General features: G+C 57.3%; 1 protein-coding gene across 1 annotated transcript in view; it reads right to left on the reverse strand.

Annotated features, from left to right (window-relative positions):
- The window catches only part of IGSF21 (immunoglobin superfamily member 21), a gene marked incomplete at both ends in the record, with an annotated part of 207399 nt that overhangs the window by 57998 nt on the left and 128237 nt on the right, over positions 1-21164 (reverse strand). The window contains one exon of the mRNA XM_079776571.1: positions 11618-11739. Coding sequence (XP_079632697.1) covers positions 11618-11739 — 122 coding nt within the window. The remainder of the gene's footprint in view (positions 1-11617; positions 11740-21164) is intronic.

The raw sequence follows: 21164 nt of genomic DNA on the forward strand, positions 1-21164 counted from the left end.
CCCCCATTCTCCATCAATCCCACCTAACCCTCACCTCCTGAAACACAATTACCTTCCAGGGCGAAGAAGATTCTCCCCGAACCTGGGAACTTTATTAAACTGCATAATAAAGTAAAGAGGAGGTTTGAATCACCTGGAGCGAATTCTAATGTGAAGAAATACCACAGCGACAAATACTTTGTTCTGAACTGTTTACTAAATTAAGTCTTTCCCGGACATTTTTAGCCTTCAGTTTTTTTTTAATACCAGCAATAAAGTAGTTGTGTAATTAGTAATAAAGCTGACAGCCGGCTACTGATTTTTTACTTAGGAGAAGGATAATGTGTGTGCGCGTGCGCGGGTGCAGATAATTTCTAACAGCTCGTGTTTTCTGGCTGTGGAGATATAAATTATTTGCCATCTCAGCAACTCTGTCCCTGGAACTGTGCTTGGGGCCGGGCGGGGGGGGGGGCGGGGGGGGGGGACGCTGCTCTGGGCTCTGCGGAGTGGCAGCCGCCCCACCTGGGAGTCTGAAGTTGAGTTTTAGTTCCATAGCGACTTGCTGTGTGACCTTGGGGAAGTCACCCCCAGTCTCTGGGCTTTGGGGTTCTCATCTGGGGAGTGAGGGGAGTGGCCTCGGTGAGGCCTGCGGGCTGCTGGCTGCGCTTCCCAGGTCTGGGAGGGGACAGTGACTTAACCTGGCTCCCACATGTGTATCTGTGACCACACCCTCTCCCTCACCCGGTGCTTCCATCAACCTACTCACCGTCTCTGTTCTGGTGTCTAAGAGACGTGCCTTAACTTAGTCCAAACAGAACTTGAGAATTCTACACCCCATCCCCAGACGCAGTCCTCATGGGTCTCCCCATTTCAGAAAGGAATGCCCCTCCACCTACATGCCATGACCCTCGCCCTAGAGGTCACTGTTAATTTGTCTCTTTCTGAGTCCCCCCCCCCCCTCTACCCCCCAATGCCCTGCCACTTCCAGTCCATTCATGAGTCTGGCCAGGCCAGCTCTGTTTTCAAAGTCTCCCACCCCCACCCGCCGCCCATCACCACCTCTCCTCTCCTCTCCTCCACTTCCCAGCCTCCCCAATAGCTCAGGTGGGTTTTATTAACAACATGCAAACAGAAATGAATCCAACTGTGATGGCTCCTCCCCACTCCTAGAACACGATTCAGACGTTCTCTGACGGCCCAGAATGCTCTACAACAGGGGCTCTCAGCCTGGCCTGCAGAGTGGGGTCGCCTGGAGGGTTAACCAGCAACGTTCTGATTACCGGGCTGGGCTTGGTGGGCGTGTGGGGAGTGTGTAACGCTCCCTCCGTGTTTCCGTGAGACCCGAACACCAGCGCTGGCCCCACCTGGGACATGATCAGGCCCCATCGCAGACCCATTGCATCCGAATCCGTTTTGACAAGGTGAGTCCTATGCCCGGCCAAGTTCATTGCATGAGACCCTGTCTGTGCCGACTGCGCCCCGCTCCCCTGCACCCCCAGCAGGGCTCCTCCACTCCCAGCCCCTCCTCTCTGGGCTTCTCTGCTCCTGGTTTACACATCCAGCTCCCCTCCTCTCAGGCTCTGCTTTCTCCTCTCCCAGAAAGCTCACTCCTGGTCTTTGGTGGCTGCGTCATCTCGCCATCCAGGCTGCAGAGAGCCCCTCCCCCGACTCTCCCTGGGCTGTGGGCAGCGCCCGGCAGGTCACCTCCGTGGGGCAGGGACCTTACCTCCCTTGTTTATTCCTGTGCCTTTTTAAGAAATCTCTGTTGAAATTATTACATCTCCCCCCCGCTTCTAACCTCCCATTAACCCCTTCCAGCCCCCTCCTGCCCCTTGCCCCAGGTACCCCTGCTGCTTGATGTCTACAGCTAACAGAGAAACACACTTTCAACAGCAAGTGAGTGATCAGGACAAGCCCTTGCCTGAGGTGGCCGGGACACGTCTCGGTACACGAGGCATGCATCAGAACCACCTGCCCCCCCCCCCTGCCCCCGCCACATTGCAGCCGGACACGGGGCTTGCAATTCCTGGGGGTGATTCTGGGTGAAGACACTGTCTCCAGAAGGCCCCTGGTAAAAGGCAAACTGCCACCCAGAGGAGAAAAGGGGTTACCCCCGAGACGCCCCATTCCGTCAGCACGGGCTCAGCCCACTCGCTGGGAAGGCCCCCGGGGGGAGAAAGTCCTGCCGGGTGGGGAACCTCCCAGCTCATGGGCCAGTCACTTCTCTCCGGGCTGAGTGGAGGCCCGTTAATAAGGTCTGAGATCTGCACTTCATAAAATTGTCATTAGGGTTTAAGCAAGTGATGGATGGGAAAGAGTTTTGCTGAACGTTTGAAATAATAATTCCACATTTGGATAACCTGTCAGCTCATTAATTTAACAAATCTCCACTGAGACCCTTGCTGGGCCCGGAGGCCCTAGAGATGAAGAAAGGAGGTCCCTACTTTTGAGGGACAAGACCCATCATTCTTGGTAATGGGTGGGGAGCGGCCACAGGCAGGGGACCACCCTGCTAGTTGCAATAGCCCAATGCATCACCAGAGGGCAGCAGACAGCTTTGCAAGCACTTCCCTCCCCAGGAGAGGAAGACCAGTAAAGCAGGAGTCCTGGAGGCCTCCTGTATGCCTGGGGGCAAATGGAGACCGGGCAGGTGGCTGGAGGAGACTGCTTGGTGTTTCAACAGCGTACACCTTAGTCCCCTGCTTCAAAGGTTCCACTAACCCCAGACCCACCCACAGAGAAGTACCTCTACCCCCACCCCTCCATGTGGAACAGGGAACGCCTTGATGCTTCTGGGGCCTTGAGATCCAGGGTCTGTGCCGCTGGGAGGTTCTGGGCCACAGAGGTACTCCAAGCCAAGAGATGCCGGGCTGTGCGGGGGAAGAGGTGGCCCCACGTGGGCAGCGTGAGGCCCAGAGCGGGAGAAATAAAGGACAGAAGAGCATCGCCTAAGGAAGGACCACCATAGAAGCAGCAGAAAAGACGGAAATCCAAGGAACAAAAGGAGAAGAATGGACCTTGACTGGTGGGGAGGAGGGGCGTGGGAGGCGGGGAGGAAAGTGCCGAGGGCCAGCCGTGTGGGCGACACTGGGCCCTGCCCACTGGGCGCTCATGGCCTCAGTGGGGACAGCATTCTTGCGAGTGGGTAATGGCAACCAGCGTGAGAAGAGGGTGCTCCCGGAGCTGGACTGACCCTCAGGGGGGTGGCGTGGGGGACACTGGGGGGGCTGTGCTGAGCAGGGCATTTGAGCTGGGCCTGGAAGCACCACGGGGCTCCAGGCAGCCCCTGGAGGAGAAAAGTGGGAAGCTGAGACGTGGATGAGGAGAAGGGGTGGCGGCGAGTCGGGGAGCCGGAGGGTGTCCCGCTCCATGGGGAACCTGGGCCGAGCAGCAGAGGCTGGTTAGGTAACCGGACTTCTCGGCAGGTCAAAGGAATGGGTGCTGCCAGCTGGGGTGGCAGAGGCTCCGAGAGCCCCACCTCCAGAGCCAGGATTAGGCATCGCTTGGCCGCCTGGCCAGAGCACCCAGGGGCCTGGGGCTGCCAGGCGGTGGCGGTTTTTAAGGTGGTGACTGACTCTGGCAGCTTCCTACCTGGAGGCACCAAGCATCTCAGGCCAGGTATCCAGTGTGTGTGTGTGTGTGTGTGTGTGTGTGTGTGTGTGTGCGTGCGCACACGCACCCGTGTGTACATATGTGCATACAGGGGTGGAAACACAAGGTCACATGCCCTCACTAAGTCACCGAGTCTCCAGTGCCTGGCACTGGTCCTGGCACAGGGTGGGCACTCAATGACTGTTCAATGACTGCCCCAGCGATCCAGGGACCCAATATGGCTATAACGGCCTGTGGGGCCGAACCCAAGCTTTACCGTGTGCAACCCGCCGGACCCTGGCAAGTGACTGCAGCTCTCTGTTCTTCCGTGGCATCAGCTGTACAACACGGCAGGATTCGATGAGTCTGAGACCCGCCTCCCCTGGACGCTGTGAGGGTTAAAGCAGATGATGGATGGGAGAGCGTTCTGCTGACTGTTTGAAATGGTAATTCCCCATTTGGATAACCTGTCAACCTATTGATTCAACAAACCTGCACTGAGCCCCTGGACTTCCATCCCAGGCCCTGTGCCAGGCACTGAGGACCTAGACATGAAGGAGGGAGGGTCCCCGCCCTGGGAGACAAGGCCCAGGGAGGAAGGCTGGGAGCAGATCTGGTGGCCTCTGCAGAGCACCACCTGCAGACCTGACACAGAGTGGGTCCGGTGACTGCATTCCCTAGCGGGTACTTGGGGTGGGAGGCCCAGGATTGGGTTCAGCAAGACTTTGGTTCAGGTAGCAAGGGCACACTCAGGGAGCGTTGGCACTCAGGGAGCGTGGGCACACTTAGGGAGCATGGGCACACCCAGGGAGCAAGGACACACTCAGAGAGCATGGGCACACTCAGGGAGAAGGGCACACTCAGGGAGAAGGGCACAATCAGGGAGAGTCAGCACACTCAGGGAGCGTGGGCACACTCAGGGAGCGTGGGCACACTCAGGGAGCGTTGGCACTCAGGGAGCATGGGCACACTTAGGGAGCATGGGCACACCCAGGGAGCAAGGACACACTCAGAGAGCATGGGCACACTCAGGGAGAAGGGCACACTCAGGGAGAAGGGCACAATCAGGGAGAGTCAGCACACTCAGGGAGCGTGGGCACACTCAGGGAGCGTGGGCACACTCAGGGAGCGTGGGCACACTCAGGGAGCATGGGCACACTCAGGGAGAAGGGCACACTCACGGAGCAAGGACACACTCATGGAGCAAAGGCACACTCAGGGAGCATGGGCACACTCAGGGAGCATGGGCACACTCAGGGAGCATGGGCACACTCAGGGAGCAAGGACACACTCATGGAGCAAAGGCACACTCAGAGAGCAAGGACACACTCAGGGAGCATGGGCACACTCAGGGAGCATGGGCACACTCAGGGAGCATGGGCACACTCAGGGAGAAGGGCACACTCACGGAGCATGGGCACACTCAGGGAGAAGGGCACACTCACGGAGCATGGGCACACTCAGGGAGCGTGGGCACACTCAGGGAGCATGGGCACACTCAGGGAGAAGGGCACACTCACGGAGCATGGGCACACTCAGGGAGCGTGGGCACACTCAGGGAGCGTGGGCACACTTTGGGGGCAATGCCTTGGCCAGGGAGCTGTAGAAAGAGCACCTTGCTCCAGGGCCCCCGCCTCCAGCCATGGCCTCACTTCCTGAGAAGCTCAGCACAGGGCCTGGCACTCAGCTGTTCTTCTTCTGATTAACTGGTGGCAGGTGGGCATGGGGGGTGGCCCAGGCTGAGGGACTGGTCAGTACCTGGGAGGTCTCTCTAGACTGGGAGGTCACTGGCTGTTCCAACTATTCTGTTACCTTCAACCCAAATGGGTCTGGCCCTGGGGGGCAGGAGGGGCTCAGGACAATGGTCCATCACGGGCTGCCAGCAGCAACCAGAATTATCTGTGCCTCGCAGCTTCCTGCGGAGTTCTTTGGCCCAGATCTGCACATCGGAGCAGATGGAAGGTGTTGTGTGAGCAGAGCTTTCCAGATCTCGCTGCCAACATCTTCACCTGGAAGACTTTTTAAAAGACTATTTCCAGGCCCTGCTCCAGACCCCTTGAATCAAATTCCATCCGGAATCGGTCTTTTCAAGCAACTTCCAAGGTGATCCTAATGCAGGTGGTCTGGGGACTGGACTGCTCGGTGTAGAGATGCAGACTCCTAGGGAAGGGGGTTGGCTGTTCTGGTAACTCACTTGCAGCCTGTCCTTGCTGAGGGGAGAACGGGACTGAAAACTCCCCTGGTGGCAGGGAGGGGAACTGCAGCCCTCGCTCCTAAAGCGTCCCCTAGGGTTGAGATGGGGACCGGACTCCCACATGGGCTGGAAGACCTGGGGCGTTCAAATCTGATGCTACTGAGAGGCACGATCTGTTATGAATAACGTGCTGAAAGGGGCTCACGGTTACCCTTACAATCTCACTCCGGCTCATTCTCGTTCCTGGGTGATTTCTGGGTGGGGGAGGGAAGAATGGGCTTATAGTGGATTAGGAATGTGGCCCAGTTCCGTGTGCACAGGGCTTGGGTGTGTCCTGTTTCCCCAGTGCCTAGCGCAAGCCCGGCGCACAGTAGGTATTCAACGTATGTGTGTGCCGAGTGTCCCCACGCCTGGAGAAATGAATGGCGATTTCGTGTGCAAGCAGCACACGTTCTATGTATCTTGGAGAAAAGAGATGCATGGTTCCGGACAATACGAAGAGGGAGTAGCGAGCTGTGGGACTCAGGCTTTGAAACCAACAAGGGTCAGCCCGCATATTTCTTTGTACCCATCGCGAAGAAAGCGTTCGCCCGGCTCACTAATGGATGGGACTCAGAAGGGACATTTAACTTTTCAAAGGGAAACAAACCTCTCAGCTCTTTGGACCAGACAGTTAATGCGTCTGTTTAAAAAGCCAACTACATTTTTTTTCGTTTGAACGGATTCCAGGGGGCATCCGCTGTGGAACCTCTGTCTGCCCGCAGGACGCCAGCCTCCCCGCCCCCAGCCCTTGGCGCACGCAGCACCCTTCTCCTCCCCCCCCCCCAACAGCCCCCTCCCGGGCCAGACTCCCTGCTCCCGCTCTTTGTCTCAGACCTACTTCTGCGTCTAGGGCCACTTCAAATGCCACCTTCTCCATGATTTCCCCAGTCTCTCCATCTCCGACTCATCACTGCTTATATCTGAATCTTGCCTATGACAGCTATCACTTTATTACTTGAATTGTTAGCTATTTATCTCCCTGCTTTATCTCCCCTTTCTCTCCTTTCATTCCACAAATATTTATTGTTCCTCTCGAAATGTCGAGTGGGTTCTGGGGTTACTAAGATGGAAAAGATACAGCGCCGCTGCCTTTGAAGGGGCTCACGGGTGGGTGGGAGAGGGGGTGGGCTGTGTGCTCCATGGAGGCAGGGGCTGCGTTTTCACCCCGCGGGGCGCTGTGCCTCCAGCTCTGAGCCCCCAGCTCTGGGCCTTCAATGCCGCAAATGCTCAATATGCCCCGTTGAGTGAATACGTGAACGGCTGCATCTCAAAGTAATAAAGGAAGTAGCGTTTCTTCCCACATCTTCGATCCTCAAGGCTCCTTTTTCATTTACTTGATTTTCCCCACGTCTCCCTCCCCCGATCAGTAAGAATTAGGAGGTGGAACTGTGCTCCCACATTCCCCACGGACCCCCTAGGCTCCACCCCACCCAGCTGTTCCCAAGCGCAGTCCGCTTTGGGGGACAGGCGTGGAAATCAGACCCCGGTGAGCTGGTTCTCTGGACCCCTCTTTGGTCGGCCTCCTGGCCCTGCCAGCCCAGGACTTCCAGCTCCCCTTCCCAGCCTCACTCAGAGTTGGAAACTGAGTCCTGAGGACTATGAAGACAGCTACCTCCCCCTCCCCGGGCTCCGAGGAGGAGGGCTCTGTCCTACCCTCGCACCTCCAACCCACCCTCCACTCAGCAACCTGGGTGAACTTTACTAAGCACACGTCACAGTGGCTTCCAGGGCGCGGAGAATAAACATCAATGTACTTCCTGAGTTCTGGCCACGCAGCGCCTCGATCCGGCCAGCTCCTTCTCACCCAGGACCTTTGCACTTGCTGTGCCTTCCCCCTGGAATGCCCTTCCTACCCCCAGCCCTGTCTGGATGGCTTCTCTTTAGCCCACGGATTTTTGTTTAAATGTCTCCTCTAGGAGAAGGCTTGAAGCCCTCCTCCCCATTATTCTTCATTCTCCACGACATGACCTTACGTCCTTCAACACACTCATCACCAACTGTAAATATTTTTCTTATTATTCTAAACATATTGCTGTAGTCTGCCCCTACTCACCTGCTACATCGTAAACCTCACGAGAGCAGGTCTGATTATGTCTTGTTCACTATTTTATTTCCAGCACCATCTCTGACATAAAGCAATCGCTCAATGCCCTGTGATGAATGAATGACGCAAATGTTGGGGGAAGGCTCAGAGGCCTGACTTGCTCCTTCCCAATTCATCCAACACCACAGCTTCTACCACTAACTCATCCACCCCTCAAATATTTACAAATCATTCACAACATGCATGTGTGTGTGTGGGGGGGAGGGAGGTGTGCTAGGCTGAGGACTGGGGAGATAGTGGTGAAGACATCAGACCCAATCCTTGTCCTCATGGGACTTCTGGTCTAGTTGGGGAGGCAGACTCTGAATACCTAGTGTCTGGGCAGTAAGTGTATGAAGGGGAAATATACTGAGGTATCTGACCCAGTGTGGGCAATCAGGACTGGCTTCCTGGAGGAGGTGCCATTTAAGCTGAATCTAAAAGGATGAGTAGAGCCTTGGCAAAATAAAGGTGGGCAAGGAGTGCAAGGGGCAGGAGAACACTTAACTCCTAGAGTCTAGATTTTCCTGCTGCCGAACTAGAGCCAGTGAGACCTGCCCAGTGCTCCTCATGACACCCTGGGCAGAGGGAATGGAACAAGGGCCTGCAAAGGGCTTTGGGAAATGGAAAGCCCAGCGTCTGTGTGTGTGTGTGTGTGTGTGTGTGTGTGTGTGTGTGTGTGTGTTGGGGGGGTGGGTAGAGGAGTGGTTGAAGGCTCATGGGGATTCACCCTGACCTCTAGGGAGGCCTTGACAGCCGCATCCTGCAGGAACCAATGAATTTGCCCACACAATCATCTCCGTGGTCAGGCCCACCAGTCTGCTCATACCTGTGCCGGCCTGGTGTAACAGGTGAATGGAGGTGAAGACAGGTCGTGAGAGGGTGGGTGTAGACCACAGCCAGCCGGTGTGCAGGCAGCCAGCTGGTGGGACTGTCGCCCACATCGTACCTCCCCACTTCGGAGGCCCCTGAGCAACAGACCCCGAGACTAGGATTCTGAGGGATTCCGAGTGAGCAAGCGGCTTGTTTGTGAGGGTGTCCCGGGCAGCTGCGAGCGGGTGGAGAGCGAGCAGGAAGGGAAGGTGCCGATACAGGTGCATCCTGCAGGTCATCCCCGGTGGAACGCGTAGTGACGCATTATTTATGTCTGGATTTCCTAGATTAGTGCCCGCCTCCCCGCCTTTCTTGAACCTCTGGATCCCGGCACCTCGCATCATGCCAGGCTCCTAGAGGTGCTCAAGTACAAACCCTTCGAAGGAATAAATCCTTGCCCATTTCAAGCAGGGAGTTCTGGGTTCCGAGGCTCAGGACTAGAAAGGCCTTTGACAGTGACCTGCCCAAGGTGTGCCACACCTGCACGCTTCCCCACAGGGACAGGGACGCCCATCCCCCCGGGAACCCCACCAGCGGAGGAAAGCTGGGGCGTCCCCGGGAAGCCTCTCCTCTCTGCTGCCCGGGAAACAAGGGCTCTCTGCCAATTCCTGCTCATCTTCTCAGCCTTCTCCCCCCCTCCCCAGCTGACGAGGAAGTGGCTGAGACAGCTGTGGAGCTGGGACTCTCTCTGGTTGATATGCATTAATTTGTAAATATCTTCATTTATATGTAAATGTGGAGTCCGCGCCCCACCACCAGCCCTAATGGGGCCCTGCAGCCTCAAGAAGCTGCCTCTTCCAGCTCGGCCGCCCCTGGGGCTGGTGGAATCGGATTAGACTCCAGAGGGTCTGCTCCTTTCTTCCTTTGTGCCCAGGCCTCACCCCCCGCCCCCACCCCCATCTGACTGAGACCTGAGAAACCACCGCTGGAGCCCAGGCCAGGCAGTGAGCCCAGTAGGGCGGGGCTCTGCTGTCCAGGTGTTCTGGTCACCCGGGAGGCCATACCTGCGGCAGGGGTGGGGCACTAGAAATGATGGCTAGGCTGGGTCCTGGGGTGGGGGTTAGGAGTCTCAGAGACCATGGCCACCCCGCAGGGGCGGGGCGGCAGGGCGGGTTCTGGGAAGCTTGGGGATGATTCAAATGTTCACTTGACGTAAACTCATCTGTGGGTCCCAGAATAGTTATTTTCTTCTCCAAAATGAGGTCTGCCTCCATTTTCATCTTGATTGCCACGGGCTGGTCTTGGGTGTGCTTTAATATTTTAAGGCGCCCCAAATCCTCTTTGGAAGCGGGTGCAGGAGAAATCATAAATATACGAGTGAGGGCACCTGTGTGGCCACGTGCCCCCAGGCCCCTCAGAGCCCCTTTGCACCCACATTCTCACCAGATTCCCCAGCAAGCGGCAGGGTCTGCCTCCCGGCACGAAGCCAGAGAGGAGGGGACCCAGCAAGGCCCTCCAGGCGCACACCCACCTCCCAGACTTACAAACATGGCCAGGGAGGGGCCGCCTGCCAGAGTCCCCATGCCGGCTGGAGGTACCCTTTACAGTCCTCTCATCCCATTTCCTCATTTTACGCATGAGGAAACTGAGGCCCAAGGGGCCAAGGAGCAAACCCAGGATCATCCAGTGGATTTGCAAATTTTGTTGTGCACCTACTGTGCGTTGGGCCTGTGTGGGGAGCTGAGGGTACAAGGTTAAGGGGTGAAGGGGCACCTGCTCTGTCTCCTGGTCACAGAAAGGAGAAGCAACCCGGGGGTGGAGAGTGGAGGGTCAGGCATCAGGCACTGAGTGGGAATGTAAGAGGCCCCCCAGGAAGCACAGTGCACCCCACTGTGTGTGCTGAGCATCTTCCTGTGCGCCCAGTGTGGCCCAGTCAGATTGAGATTGCGCTTCTCCACCAGGCAAAGCAGCTGGCTGTGTGAAAGAGCATGCACGTGTGTGTGTGTGTGTGTGTGTGTGTGTGTGTGTGTGTGTGTAAAAGAGCATGCACGTGTGTGTGTGTGTGTGTGTGTGTGTGTGTGTGTGTGTGTGTGAAGTGGTGCGCATTCAGGGCCTGTGTGAAGCTACTGTTCGTTAATGCGGTGAGGTCCCCTTCTTGAGGGGGGCAGGTACTGGAGGGGTGGCAGGCATAGGCTTTGGGGGAGATCAGTTCTGCTGGGGTGCAGGTGAGTCTAGAGAAGGCGTCCACAGAGGAACCTGGGTTGGGTTCTGAAGGCAGATGAGGAGTTGCCCAGGTGACCACAGGGACAGGCACTCTGGGAAGAGGGTCCTGTGTGTGAAGGTCAGAGGAATAAAAGGGGGTCGGGCCTTTTAGGGAGTGGGTGGGAGGACGTGGCAGGGCCTGGCATGGAATCGGCTCCCTTAAAGTCCTCTGGAAAAGGGGGAGAAGAATTAAATCCTCCATCCCAAGGCCGCTTCCCTCCCCATCCTTCCTCTGCTTCTGACCTGGGGCCTGCTATGTAGGGTCTGTTTTCCTTGCCACGTTTGGGGCCCATGGGCTTCTGAGCCAGGCAGAGCTGGTTCCCATGGCAACTCTGGCATTGCTGGCTGTGTGACGTTAGGCACATTGCTCACCCTCTCTGGACCTCAGTGTCCTCGCTTGGAACCAGGGCTTGGAAGGCCCGCCTTGCAGGACTTGGGAGGGGCTGGCTGTCAGGGGTCTGCTCCGTGTGGCAGAGCTCAGACTTGACCCCTTCTTGCTTCTTCCCTCCAGAAATGGGTCCCACTTCTGAGCAGAGTCTTACTCTGCCTTCCAAGCCCATGGAGGGTGATCCTGAGGCCCCCCAAGAACCTTGTGCGACGATGGAAAAGGGGCGGAGAGGTGGCCCTCCTGGTCCCCGACCCCTGCCCCTCACCTCACGGTGGACTGATACACCAGGTCCTCTCTCTTGCGGTAGTTTTCCATGTGCGAGTAGTTGGTGGAGAACATGGCGTCGAAGGTAAAGATCTTCTGCTTGATGGTGCCGCCATCCATCACCTGCAACGGAGCACAGAGGCAGCCACAGGTGAGCGTGCAGCCAGTGTGGCCACCCTTTCCTCCAAGCAGCGGGGCCGGGGGGGGGGCCTCCGGGCCCTGGGGAGATGCAGAAGCCAGGAAGCCCACCGCCCTGTTGCCCCTGGAGAAGCCTCTGGGCTCCCGTCCCAGCCGTCACTGGAACCTCCCAGGTCATCCCCATTTTATTGATGTGCAGACTGAGGCTCTGCAGTGCAGCGGCTTCCTGAGGTCCTGCAGCCGAGAAGGAGCAGAGCTGGCCCTTCTCTCGCCCTCTTTCCACTGCACCAGGGGCTCCACTTCTGCGGCCCCTGGTCAGCCTTGCCCACTGAGCTGCACACTGAGCCAGCGCGTGTGAATGCGTTCTGCAGAGTCAGCTGCAGAGTCACGGCTTGATCCCAACGCCATCCCTGCCTGAGAAGAGACAGAATGGGGGTGGGGGTAGGCTGGACAGATGGAGAAGGGGGAACTGGGCGGCAGGGGCGGCCACTGGAGCAAAGATCTCATGGGGGACACTAACCAGCTACACTGCAATAGTTTCTGATGAATCCTGCCAGGGGTGGGCCCAGAATGGCAGGGGAGCCCAGAGGAGGGGCAGCCCCCATCCTGGGGGTAGGGTCGTCAGAGAGGGCTTCTTGGAGCAAGAGATTTAAGTTATCTCCTGAAGGAAGAGTAGGACACAGCCTGGCAAATGGTGGGAGTGCTTCCAGGCAGAGTGGACAGCAGGAGCAAAGGTCCTGGGGCAGGAAGTAACAGTGAAAGTAGACTGGTCGGGGTGCCAGGCAGCAAGTCGTGGAGTGAGGAGACCTGGGAGAGAACCGCGTGCCCGATCATGGAGGCAAAGGAGCCCAGCTTCCTTGGGTCGGGGTGGGGGCAACGGGGACGCAGGGTTTCAGATTCGCCCTCCGGCCTTCGTATAGGGTGAGGACTGATTCCAGGGGCACGTTGGAGCCAGGGGGCCTGGGAGAAGGCTGAGAACCCAGTCCACTGGCATGGGGGATGGGGAGAAGGGGACAACGTGGCGGACCCACTCTCCCCTGGCTGCTCTTGGGACAGGCCAGGAGGCCCCCAGCCATTTCACCTGGGAACACGAAGCCCGGAGAAGCCAGGGGCCCCAGGAGGCGATAGCAAAGCCTGAGCCGGAGGACGAAGCTGCTCAGGCGCCCAGCTGTTCACAGCTGAGTCCCAGCAAGACCCTAGTGCCCCTGGCTCCCAGCCGCCGCCCGCCGCATCCCCGCCGCCGCATCCCCGGGCCTGAGCTGCCTCCCGCTAATGAAAGTGTTACTCCACAAAGCAGCAAGGTATGTGTTGTCACTGTTTCAATTATTTATCTGTTTACTCGGCTGCAGTTTTCCGCTTGTCTCAGCAACTCTATTATAGACTGAAAGCTTGCAGCCTCTCGCCACTCAGCTGGGCTCCGGGCTAACAGCCTGCGACGGAGGCCTCATGCCTGGGCCTGGAGAAGTGGAATTAGCTCCATGCGGCTCTGCGTGCGGAGGCAGGGGGAGAGGGGCCGGGAGGGCGGTGGCCGGGGCCGGGATTCTCCAGGGGCTGGGGCGGGGGAGGACGCTGAAAGCCTCTGCCCCCACCCGCTTTGGCTGGGCATTGAGCTTGGACCTGACACCCTCCTGGGAGGGCTGGCCTGGGTGCGGCTGGGCCCTTCTGGGCACACCTGGGCCCATGGTGACTTGAGCCACAGCGGTCTGGCCCAGGAGGTGCTGCTACTGCTTTAGACAGACGCAGTGCAGTCCAGCCGGCACTTACTGAGCACCAGCTGTGTTCCAGGCACGGATCCTGCTCCCCAGAATGCAAGCTCGCCAGGAATAAGGAGGCCCCAGCCGTAGCTGGTTTGGCTCAGTGGATAGAGCATCGGCCTGAGGACTGAAGAGTCCTGGGTTCGATTCCGGTCAAGGGTATGTACCTCGGTTGCAGGCTCGATTCCCAGCCTGGGTCGGGTCAGATGCAGGAGACAACCAGTTGATGTGTCTCTCTCCCACCGATGTGTCTCTCTGTGTCTCTTCCCCTCCCTTCCACTCTCTCTAAAAATCAATGGGAAAAGTATCCTCGGGGGAGGATTAACCAACCAACCAACAAAAAGAAGAAGGAGGCCTCTCCGCCCATGTAGGTGGGAAGCTGGCACCACGGCCTCTCGCCCTCTCCCTTGCCTCTTCTGCATCACGGGGCCAGCTTCCCAAGTAGGGGACAAGGAGAAGAGGGGGGAAGAGGAGCAAGGAACCCTTAAACCCGGGTCTTAGCTGGGGGCCATCTGGCAATGTCTGGATCCGGTGTTGGTTGTCACAACTGGGGAGGGGAGTAACTGGCATCTACAGTAGAGGCCAGGGACCTATAACCATCATATGATGTACAGAACAACCCCCCAAAGAATGATCTGGCCCAAAACGCCAGCAGTGCCGAGGGCAAGAAACCTGCTCTAGGCCCACCACTTCGTGTGGACCACAATGCCCCTGAAAAGTGAGTGGATTAGACAATCATGTTCCCATTTTGCAGATGAAGAAACTGAGGCGCAGAGAGGCAAAGTGATTCAGCGGAGGTCCCACACTGGACTCGGCAAAGCTCTGGCTCCTAGAGCAGAGTTCACACCCCACCCGCTAGGCTGAGAGAGAGGCTGTGGTGGGCTCATTGCCTCCCAGCCTCTCCTCTGCTCCAGCGCAGCTCCGTAAGGGGTGGGGTGGGGAGAAACTCAGATGCGCAGAAGGGGAGGTTGGAGGATTTTCTCCTCCATGATAGTGGAGGTTGACTCACAGCCTCACCTCCCTTCTATCGGCTCCTAAAATCTGGCAGCCCTTATCGTCTCAATCTCAAATTTCACTCCTATTTTTAAATTATTATTATTATACAAAGGAGAAAAAAAAAAACCTGTGCGGTAAAACTGTCTGCTCGAATTTATTCTCCAGACTGAGGGTTTTATTACTAGGAAAATACACTCGCACGCCACACGCACACACACATGCCTACCCCGCACCCCAGATAAAGCACCGGAGAATTATCTGAGTCATAAATCCCTGTTTCGGGCCGAGGGGCAGGGGAGTTTCAAGGACTCACCTGGTTTTCCCTGTGATTTTATTTACATTTTTTTCTCTGGGGCCGTGTCTGGGCTTCCTTGTCGGCCTGAGGGTAAATACCTGCGTGTGTTAAACGGGTCTTGGGCAGTGGAGACGAACATATGTGGCGTGCCTGCTACGGGCTGGGCGTCGCTGGCAAACACACACTCATGTAACTACAGGGGAATGGCCGATGCGAACGAGCTGGTGCAGTAGTCTCCCCTTATCTGCAGTTCTGTTCCCCACGGTTTCAGTTACTTGCGGTCAACCATGGTCTGAGAATTATAAATGGAAAATTCCAGAAATAAGCAAGTCCGAAGTTTCCAATTGCCCGGGTGTTCTGAGCAGGGCGATGGAATCTCTCACCGCCCCGCCCCGTCCCAGCTGGGCCTGAATCACCCCTTTGTCCGGCACACCCGCATTATGCATCGAGTAGAATGAGGTATTTTGAGAGAGAAAGAACATTCACATAACTTATTACAGCATATTGGTATAATTGTCCTATTTTATTATTTGTTTTTCTCATTAGTCTCTTACTGTGCCTAATTTATAAATTAGACTTTATCGTGGGTGTGTGTGTGTGCCTAGAGAAAAACAGCATGCATAGGGTTCAGTACGCGCCATGGTTTCAGGCCTCCGCTGGGGGTCTCAGAACATGTCCCTCGTGGATAAGGGGGGGACTACTCTGTTATTTCGGTCCAAAGTAGGAAGGTCGGTTAGGGTGGGCAGACTCTGATGAAGGCACCGGGCGCGTAGTAGGTGCTCAAGCACGGGTGGCTTTTCTCCTCCCCGCCCCCCATGAGCATCTGAGTCATTAGTGTGGAAGGATCCACTACCCTGTGTGGAAGGGAGTGAGAAGGCAGAGACCTGGCTTCTAAGTCCCACGGGCTGTCTCTGCACAGCCCCCCTCTCTGGGCCTCAGTTTCCCTAAATGCTCAATGAGGGATAGTTGGGGCAGAGTGACCTCAGAGGGCCCTTTCCACTTACATGCCCACAATGTTTTCATTCTAGAGCAGCTGGCCCTAGAAACCACAGCTACTCACGCTCTGGGCTGGCCCATTAGGGCTCAACCAGCTGCCCCCAGGCCCCCGTGGGATCCCATCCCAGAGCCCCGGCTGCCCCCACCAGCAAATCTGCCTTCAGCCAGGTGAGGTTGATTTTCAAGTGGTGCCACCAAAGCATGCGGACAGACTTGGTTGAGCCAGCAGCGCGAGAGCCCGCCGGCCAGCCGGGGGTATTTCATTTGAAAAACAAATGTCTCCAACTCCAGCCTCCTCACCAACAACATCCCTGGGTGCCATCATCAGAAGAGGGAAAAAAAAAAAAAAGAAAAAAAGAGGGGGGGGGAATCACCTCTCCCACCCCCCAACCTCCTTTCCTTTGTGTTCCACAAAACCAATTACAGATTGGAAATAGCTGTAATAAACTTGATATCCCACTTAGGGGCCAATTCCGCTGCGGCTGGAGAGCGTAATAGTGGCAGAGTGGAAAGTGCTGGTGTATTTTGCTGGAGCTGTTTAAATTGCCTGCCTACATTAGCCCAGCGCCTCTCCAGCCGGGAAGGAATCGGCCGTCCTGGAGATGGAGCAGCTGAGGTCTCCGGGGCCGGGCAGGGAGAGGGAGGGTCTGCCAAGAGGGCTTTAATGAACGGATTAGACGTGGGAGAGTGGATGGCGCCTGGGCTCTCCGGGCAGGCAGACCCAGGTTCAAGGCCCAGCACGGGCAGGTCCTGTAGGGTTGTCCTTGAGGGTAAAGGGACAGCTCATTAGATAACACAAGTGACGAATGTGGGCTGGACACCGCAAGCATTAAGAGACTCCGTTCCGCTGAGGGTGCCTCCACGTCCTGGCCCTGGGTTCTCAGGCAAGTCATCGATTGTCTCGGTGCCTCAGTTTCCCCATCTCTTACGCGAGGGGTGTTAACGGAACCCATGCCCCAGTTGTTCGGAATACTATAAGGGACAAATATACGTGAACGCATCTTGGAAAACGTGAATTTACTGCTCTGTTCCTAGTGTTGTGTTCGTGATGGAAAGCTTCTCTAGAAGCTTCGGCCACGCCAGCAGAAGTCCCTTCCCCACCTCACTCAACCCCGTGAGCCTAGAATGTGGACTTGCACATAGTATGTCCTTAATATGTGGAGTGCACATGTGAGTTGGAGGATGAAGAAACGGGCCAAAGCAGGCCTGTCTCGGTCCAGCCATTCAGCCGTGATGGGGAGGACGCTCCCGCCACGGCCCGGTGTGCAGATGGCACCTGATTGACTAGCGCTCATGGAGGGCTTACTCAGATTAGGTCAACCCCAGTGCCAGGGCTCCAGCCTGTCGTGCCTTTGAGCTTCCGTGTGCGGATTGAGCTCCTTTCACAAGCGGTGCTTCTTCCGGGAGCACAGCCGCGGGCCCCGCGGATGAGACAGTGAGGAAACACCATCACCTCCCTTGAATGCTGCAGCCCCCACCCCTCCGCTAGAACCTGATGCCCATGCTGTCCCTCTGATTCCCAGAGCAGAGTTCTGCTATGTAGAGGGCTCTCGGCCCACATTTTTACACAAATGAGCATCTTTTTTATAGATGCACATATTGGCTGCTAAGCGGGTAAGTGGAGGAGCAGAGATTTGAACCAGGGTCTGATTCTGATTGGAAGTGGCTCAGGCAGTAGAGTTTGATTACTAGTAAGTGTTGGGGCGGGGGGTGGGGGGTAAGGAAGGGAGCGGTTATTCTATGCCAAGGGAAGCCTGGGCAGGGGTGCAGTGCATGAAACCACCTGCTCAGGGAGGAGGGAGAGGAATGAGGGTAGAGAGGAAGTGGGGGACAGTGATGCGGCCTCGCCAAGGCCTGCTGGGTAGGGGGAGGGGCAGGCCCAGGGTTCCTGTCTTCCTTGTTGCCATGGTGACCCTGGACCACTCTTCCCCCAGACCTCCTGCCCACCTGTTCTCCACCCTGGGTCTGGGAGCTGGGTCAGAGGAGCAGCCAGAGAGGGTAGGGCAGGCTCCCCTGGGCCTGGGCCTGGGAGAAGCCACATATACAAGGACAGAGAGAGGGGGAAATCCTCAAGCCAGGAGCCACCCACCTCTCCCGGTGGCCGGATGCCACCTCGGCTGTGTCTCCCTTGTGAGTCCCACCTTCTGGCAGGGCTGGGCTCGGGTAATTGGCTTCCCCTGTGTGTGTGAGATCCGGTTTTGACAGAGACAGCTGGTGTCATAAATTGCCTTGTCTCATCTGGTTACCGCGTGATGGTAGACAGCAGCTCAGGGATGGGGTGCAGGGAGAGCCGGGGCCCCGGGGGCGGGAGAGAATGAAAGGCAGGAGAGCGGCTGCTGGCTTTGTGGGTTACACACGTGAGCAGGTGCTTATGCACGTGTGAGGAGGTGTGTGCGCAACTGGTGTGAGCACAGGTCCCAGGAGCGGCCGGCAGTAAGGGGTGTGAATGCGTATGTGTGTTAGCAGGGAGGAATATACAAGCCTGCATGCTTCCAGGCTGCCTATGAGGGTGTGTGTGTGTGTGTGTGTAAAGCAAAGGAATGGTGAGAATGCTTGGTGCTGTTCTAAATGTCTAGATAGGGTTGGGGGGGGGGGTGTAAGATACTATATGTGTGCATGTGGAGGGTTCTGTGTCAGTGTGTGGATTCCTGGTGTGTGTGCATGTGTGTGTATGTATGGTGCTTGCACCCACAGTGTAGGCTCAGTCTATACTCCCTGTCCCCTGCTCCAGGCCAGGGGGAAGGGGATGTCAGCTAGGGTGCCTGCGTATGGGGGTGATTTTCTGAGAAATGCCAGGTTGGGAGACAACATCATGTCAACCCTGCCCCCTTGGCATCTGCTGCCCCAGGCGGGCACCCATTGGTCAGATGCAAAGCCACAGTCAGCTCCCAGCCTCCTTACCCCACACACTGCCAGGTTCAGGCCTGGATGCTCTGGGACCGCCCTGTGCTGCAGGGGCTACAGGCAGGCAACAGGGAGACAGGCAGGGCCTGGGTAGATGCTGGACACTCCCACTTCCGTGCACACCTGGGCAGGTGGGAGTAGGTGTGACAATGTTATTTCCCAGGAAGCCCACCCAGAGGTTCCATTTCAGTGAGTCCTGGCTGGAGGCCCAATCCTGCATTTTTAACAAGCCCCACGGAGTCGGCGGGTGCAGGGGGTGGGGACCACAGTTGGGAGATGCGGTCCTGAGCTCCCCAGATCTTCCCCAGCCAGAGCCTCTGTGCAGCTTTCCCCTGGTGCCCTGGGCGGGCCGCTGCTCAGAGCGGGAGGCCCTTCACTGCCCATCTAGACCTCTCCCTTTACAGACAGCCAAACTGAGAACCAAGGAGGGGAGGGACAGGCCCGGGGCCGCACAGGAAGGAGGCAGCAGGGCCAGGGGCCGAGTCCTCAGCTCCAAGGCCCCTCCTCTTTGCAGCACACCCTCTCGGTGCTTGGAATCCAGACCCTAGAGACCCAGGCTTGCCAGGGGTGCTGTGCAGCCGAAGCACCGGGGACACGGTTTCCCACTTTCAGGTCAGGCTGGTGGTGTCCGGCTCCGTCCTGCCTCTTCCCCGCCTCCTGACAACGGTCCCAGCACCAGAGATGGGCTGCACCCCAACGGGAGAGCTCTTTCCCATGTGGCTAAAGCTGCCCCGTCACTTTCTGGATGTGGTGGGGCTGATGGAGGAAGGAACGGCTTTGTCACCCATCTTCTATCTCCCCAAAGGCCAGTCCTCATCACCTGCCCTCAGTCTTCATTCCTCTAATCCAAGTGACCTCAACTTCCCATTCATTCATTCATTCATTCATTCATTCATTCATTCCCTCCTGGGGCCAGGCCCATGGACAAAGGGTAGCATCAGACATGATCCTGGCCCTCACAGAAAGGGCGGGGCAGGGAGATCACAGCGAGAAACATCAGCAGCACGTGCTCACCCTGCCACAGGGGCCAGTGTGGCAAGGAGGTGGCACAGGGTAGGGAGGGGGCAGTGAGTCCTGCCAGGGTCCACTGCGCTGTGCCCTGGAGGACAGAGAAGGGTCTGCAGGGCAGACAAGGGGAGGCAGGAGGGCCCTCCAGGCCTACAGAGCAGCAAGGCAGAGCCGAGGTTTGGGTAACGTGACCGGGGATTCAGGATGGGTTCCGTGGGATGCTGTGTGGGATGCAGGGACTTGGAGCCTGGCCGTGGGAGCAGGGCCTGGTGTGAAGGGTCCTGCTTCACACTTGATGGTGTCAAACTCCTAGGGCGTCAGATCTAATTCAAGACCTCGGGCAAGTCACTTCACAGCTCCTGCCTTAGTTTACCCATCTATAGATGGGGATAACGAGAGGACCACCTCATAAGTGGCGGAAGGATGGATGTAGTTTCCATGTAAAGTGCTCAGAAAAGAGCCAGGAAACGCTCTATAATTGTGTGCGATTGCATTACCTGTAAGATGCTTAGCACAGTAGCTGCTACATAGAGGATATTATTATTGCTATTATTCTATGGGAGAGAGATGGCAGCCACCGAAGGCTTCAAGAGCAGATGGGTGCCAGCTCCCACTCGGGTCAGGAAGAGCTCCCTGGTTGCCGTGTAGATCATGGTCTAAGGACAAGCGGGTCTGGACTTGGGAAGAGGCCGTAGGAATGAGGGAAGAGCCCCAGCCCCTCCATCAGAGCTTCAAATGGACTTTTGGATCCTGCGAGCCTGCTGAGCAGGTGTGTGTGGGGATGGGGCCTGGCTGAGCCCTGTCTGAGCCTGGTGTCTGAGTCTCCGTGTGCAAGGCCCTGGCCCCAATCCCCTGCCCGTGCCACCTCCCATGACGCCCTGCGTGGCCCTACTCAGCGCTCGGTCCCATTGCATCTCCTAGACTGCCTGTCAGCGAGCACACCTGTGTGGACAGGTTGTGCCCAGCAAGGGCTCATCATGGGAACAGATGCCCAGCTTGTGCCAGTCTGGCTGACCGATGCAGCCAGGAGGGGCTGCCAGTCCACGGGGAGGGACCTCACTGTGCCAATCTGCCGAGTCCTCCACACTCCGCAGGCTGTGCAGACAACTGGGCCTGTGTCAGCAGGATCGGCCGCCAGCAGACCCATGGACATGGCCCATCGGCGGCCTGGGCCAGCCTGCCCACCTGCGAACATTGCTAGGCTGGCACATCCTGCCCCCTGAAATTAGCTCACAGCCTCGCGGGCAGCCCAGCCCGGTGGAGCCTGCGTGTCTGTCCATCTGCGGCCGCCCCTGGGGATGAGCACTTTACCAAGAACCCAGCAGCCTGCTGGAGGAACACAGCCCTGAGTGGGAGCCAGGAGGCCAGGAGGAACACAGCCCTGAGTGGGACCCAGTGGATGCCGGGAAATTTGCATTTTCTCTCTGGGCCTCAGTTTCCTCATCTGTTAAATGGGA

This window comes from Cnephaeus nilssonii, assembly GCF_951640355.1.
Source record: "Cnephaeus nilssonii genome assembly, chromosome: 7".
Classification (NCBI taxonomy): Eukaryota; Metazoa; Chordata; class Mammalia; order Chiroptera; family Vespertilionidae; genus Cnephaeus; species Cnephaeus nilssonii.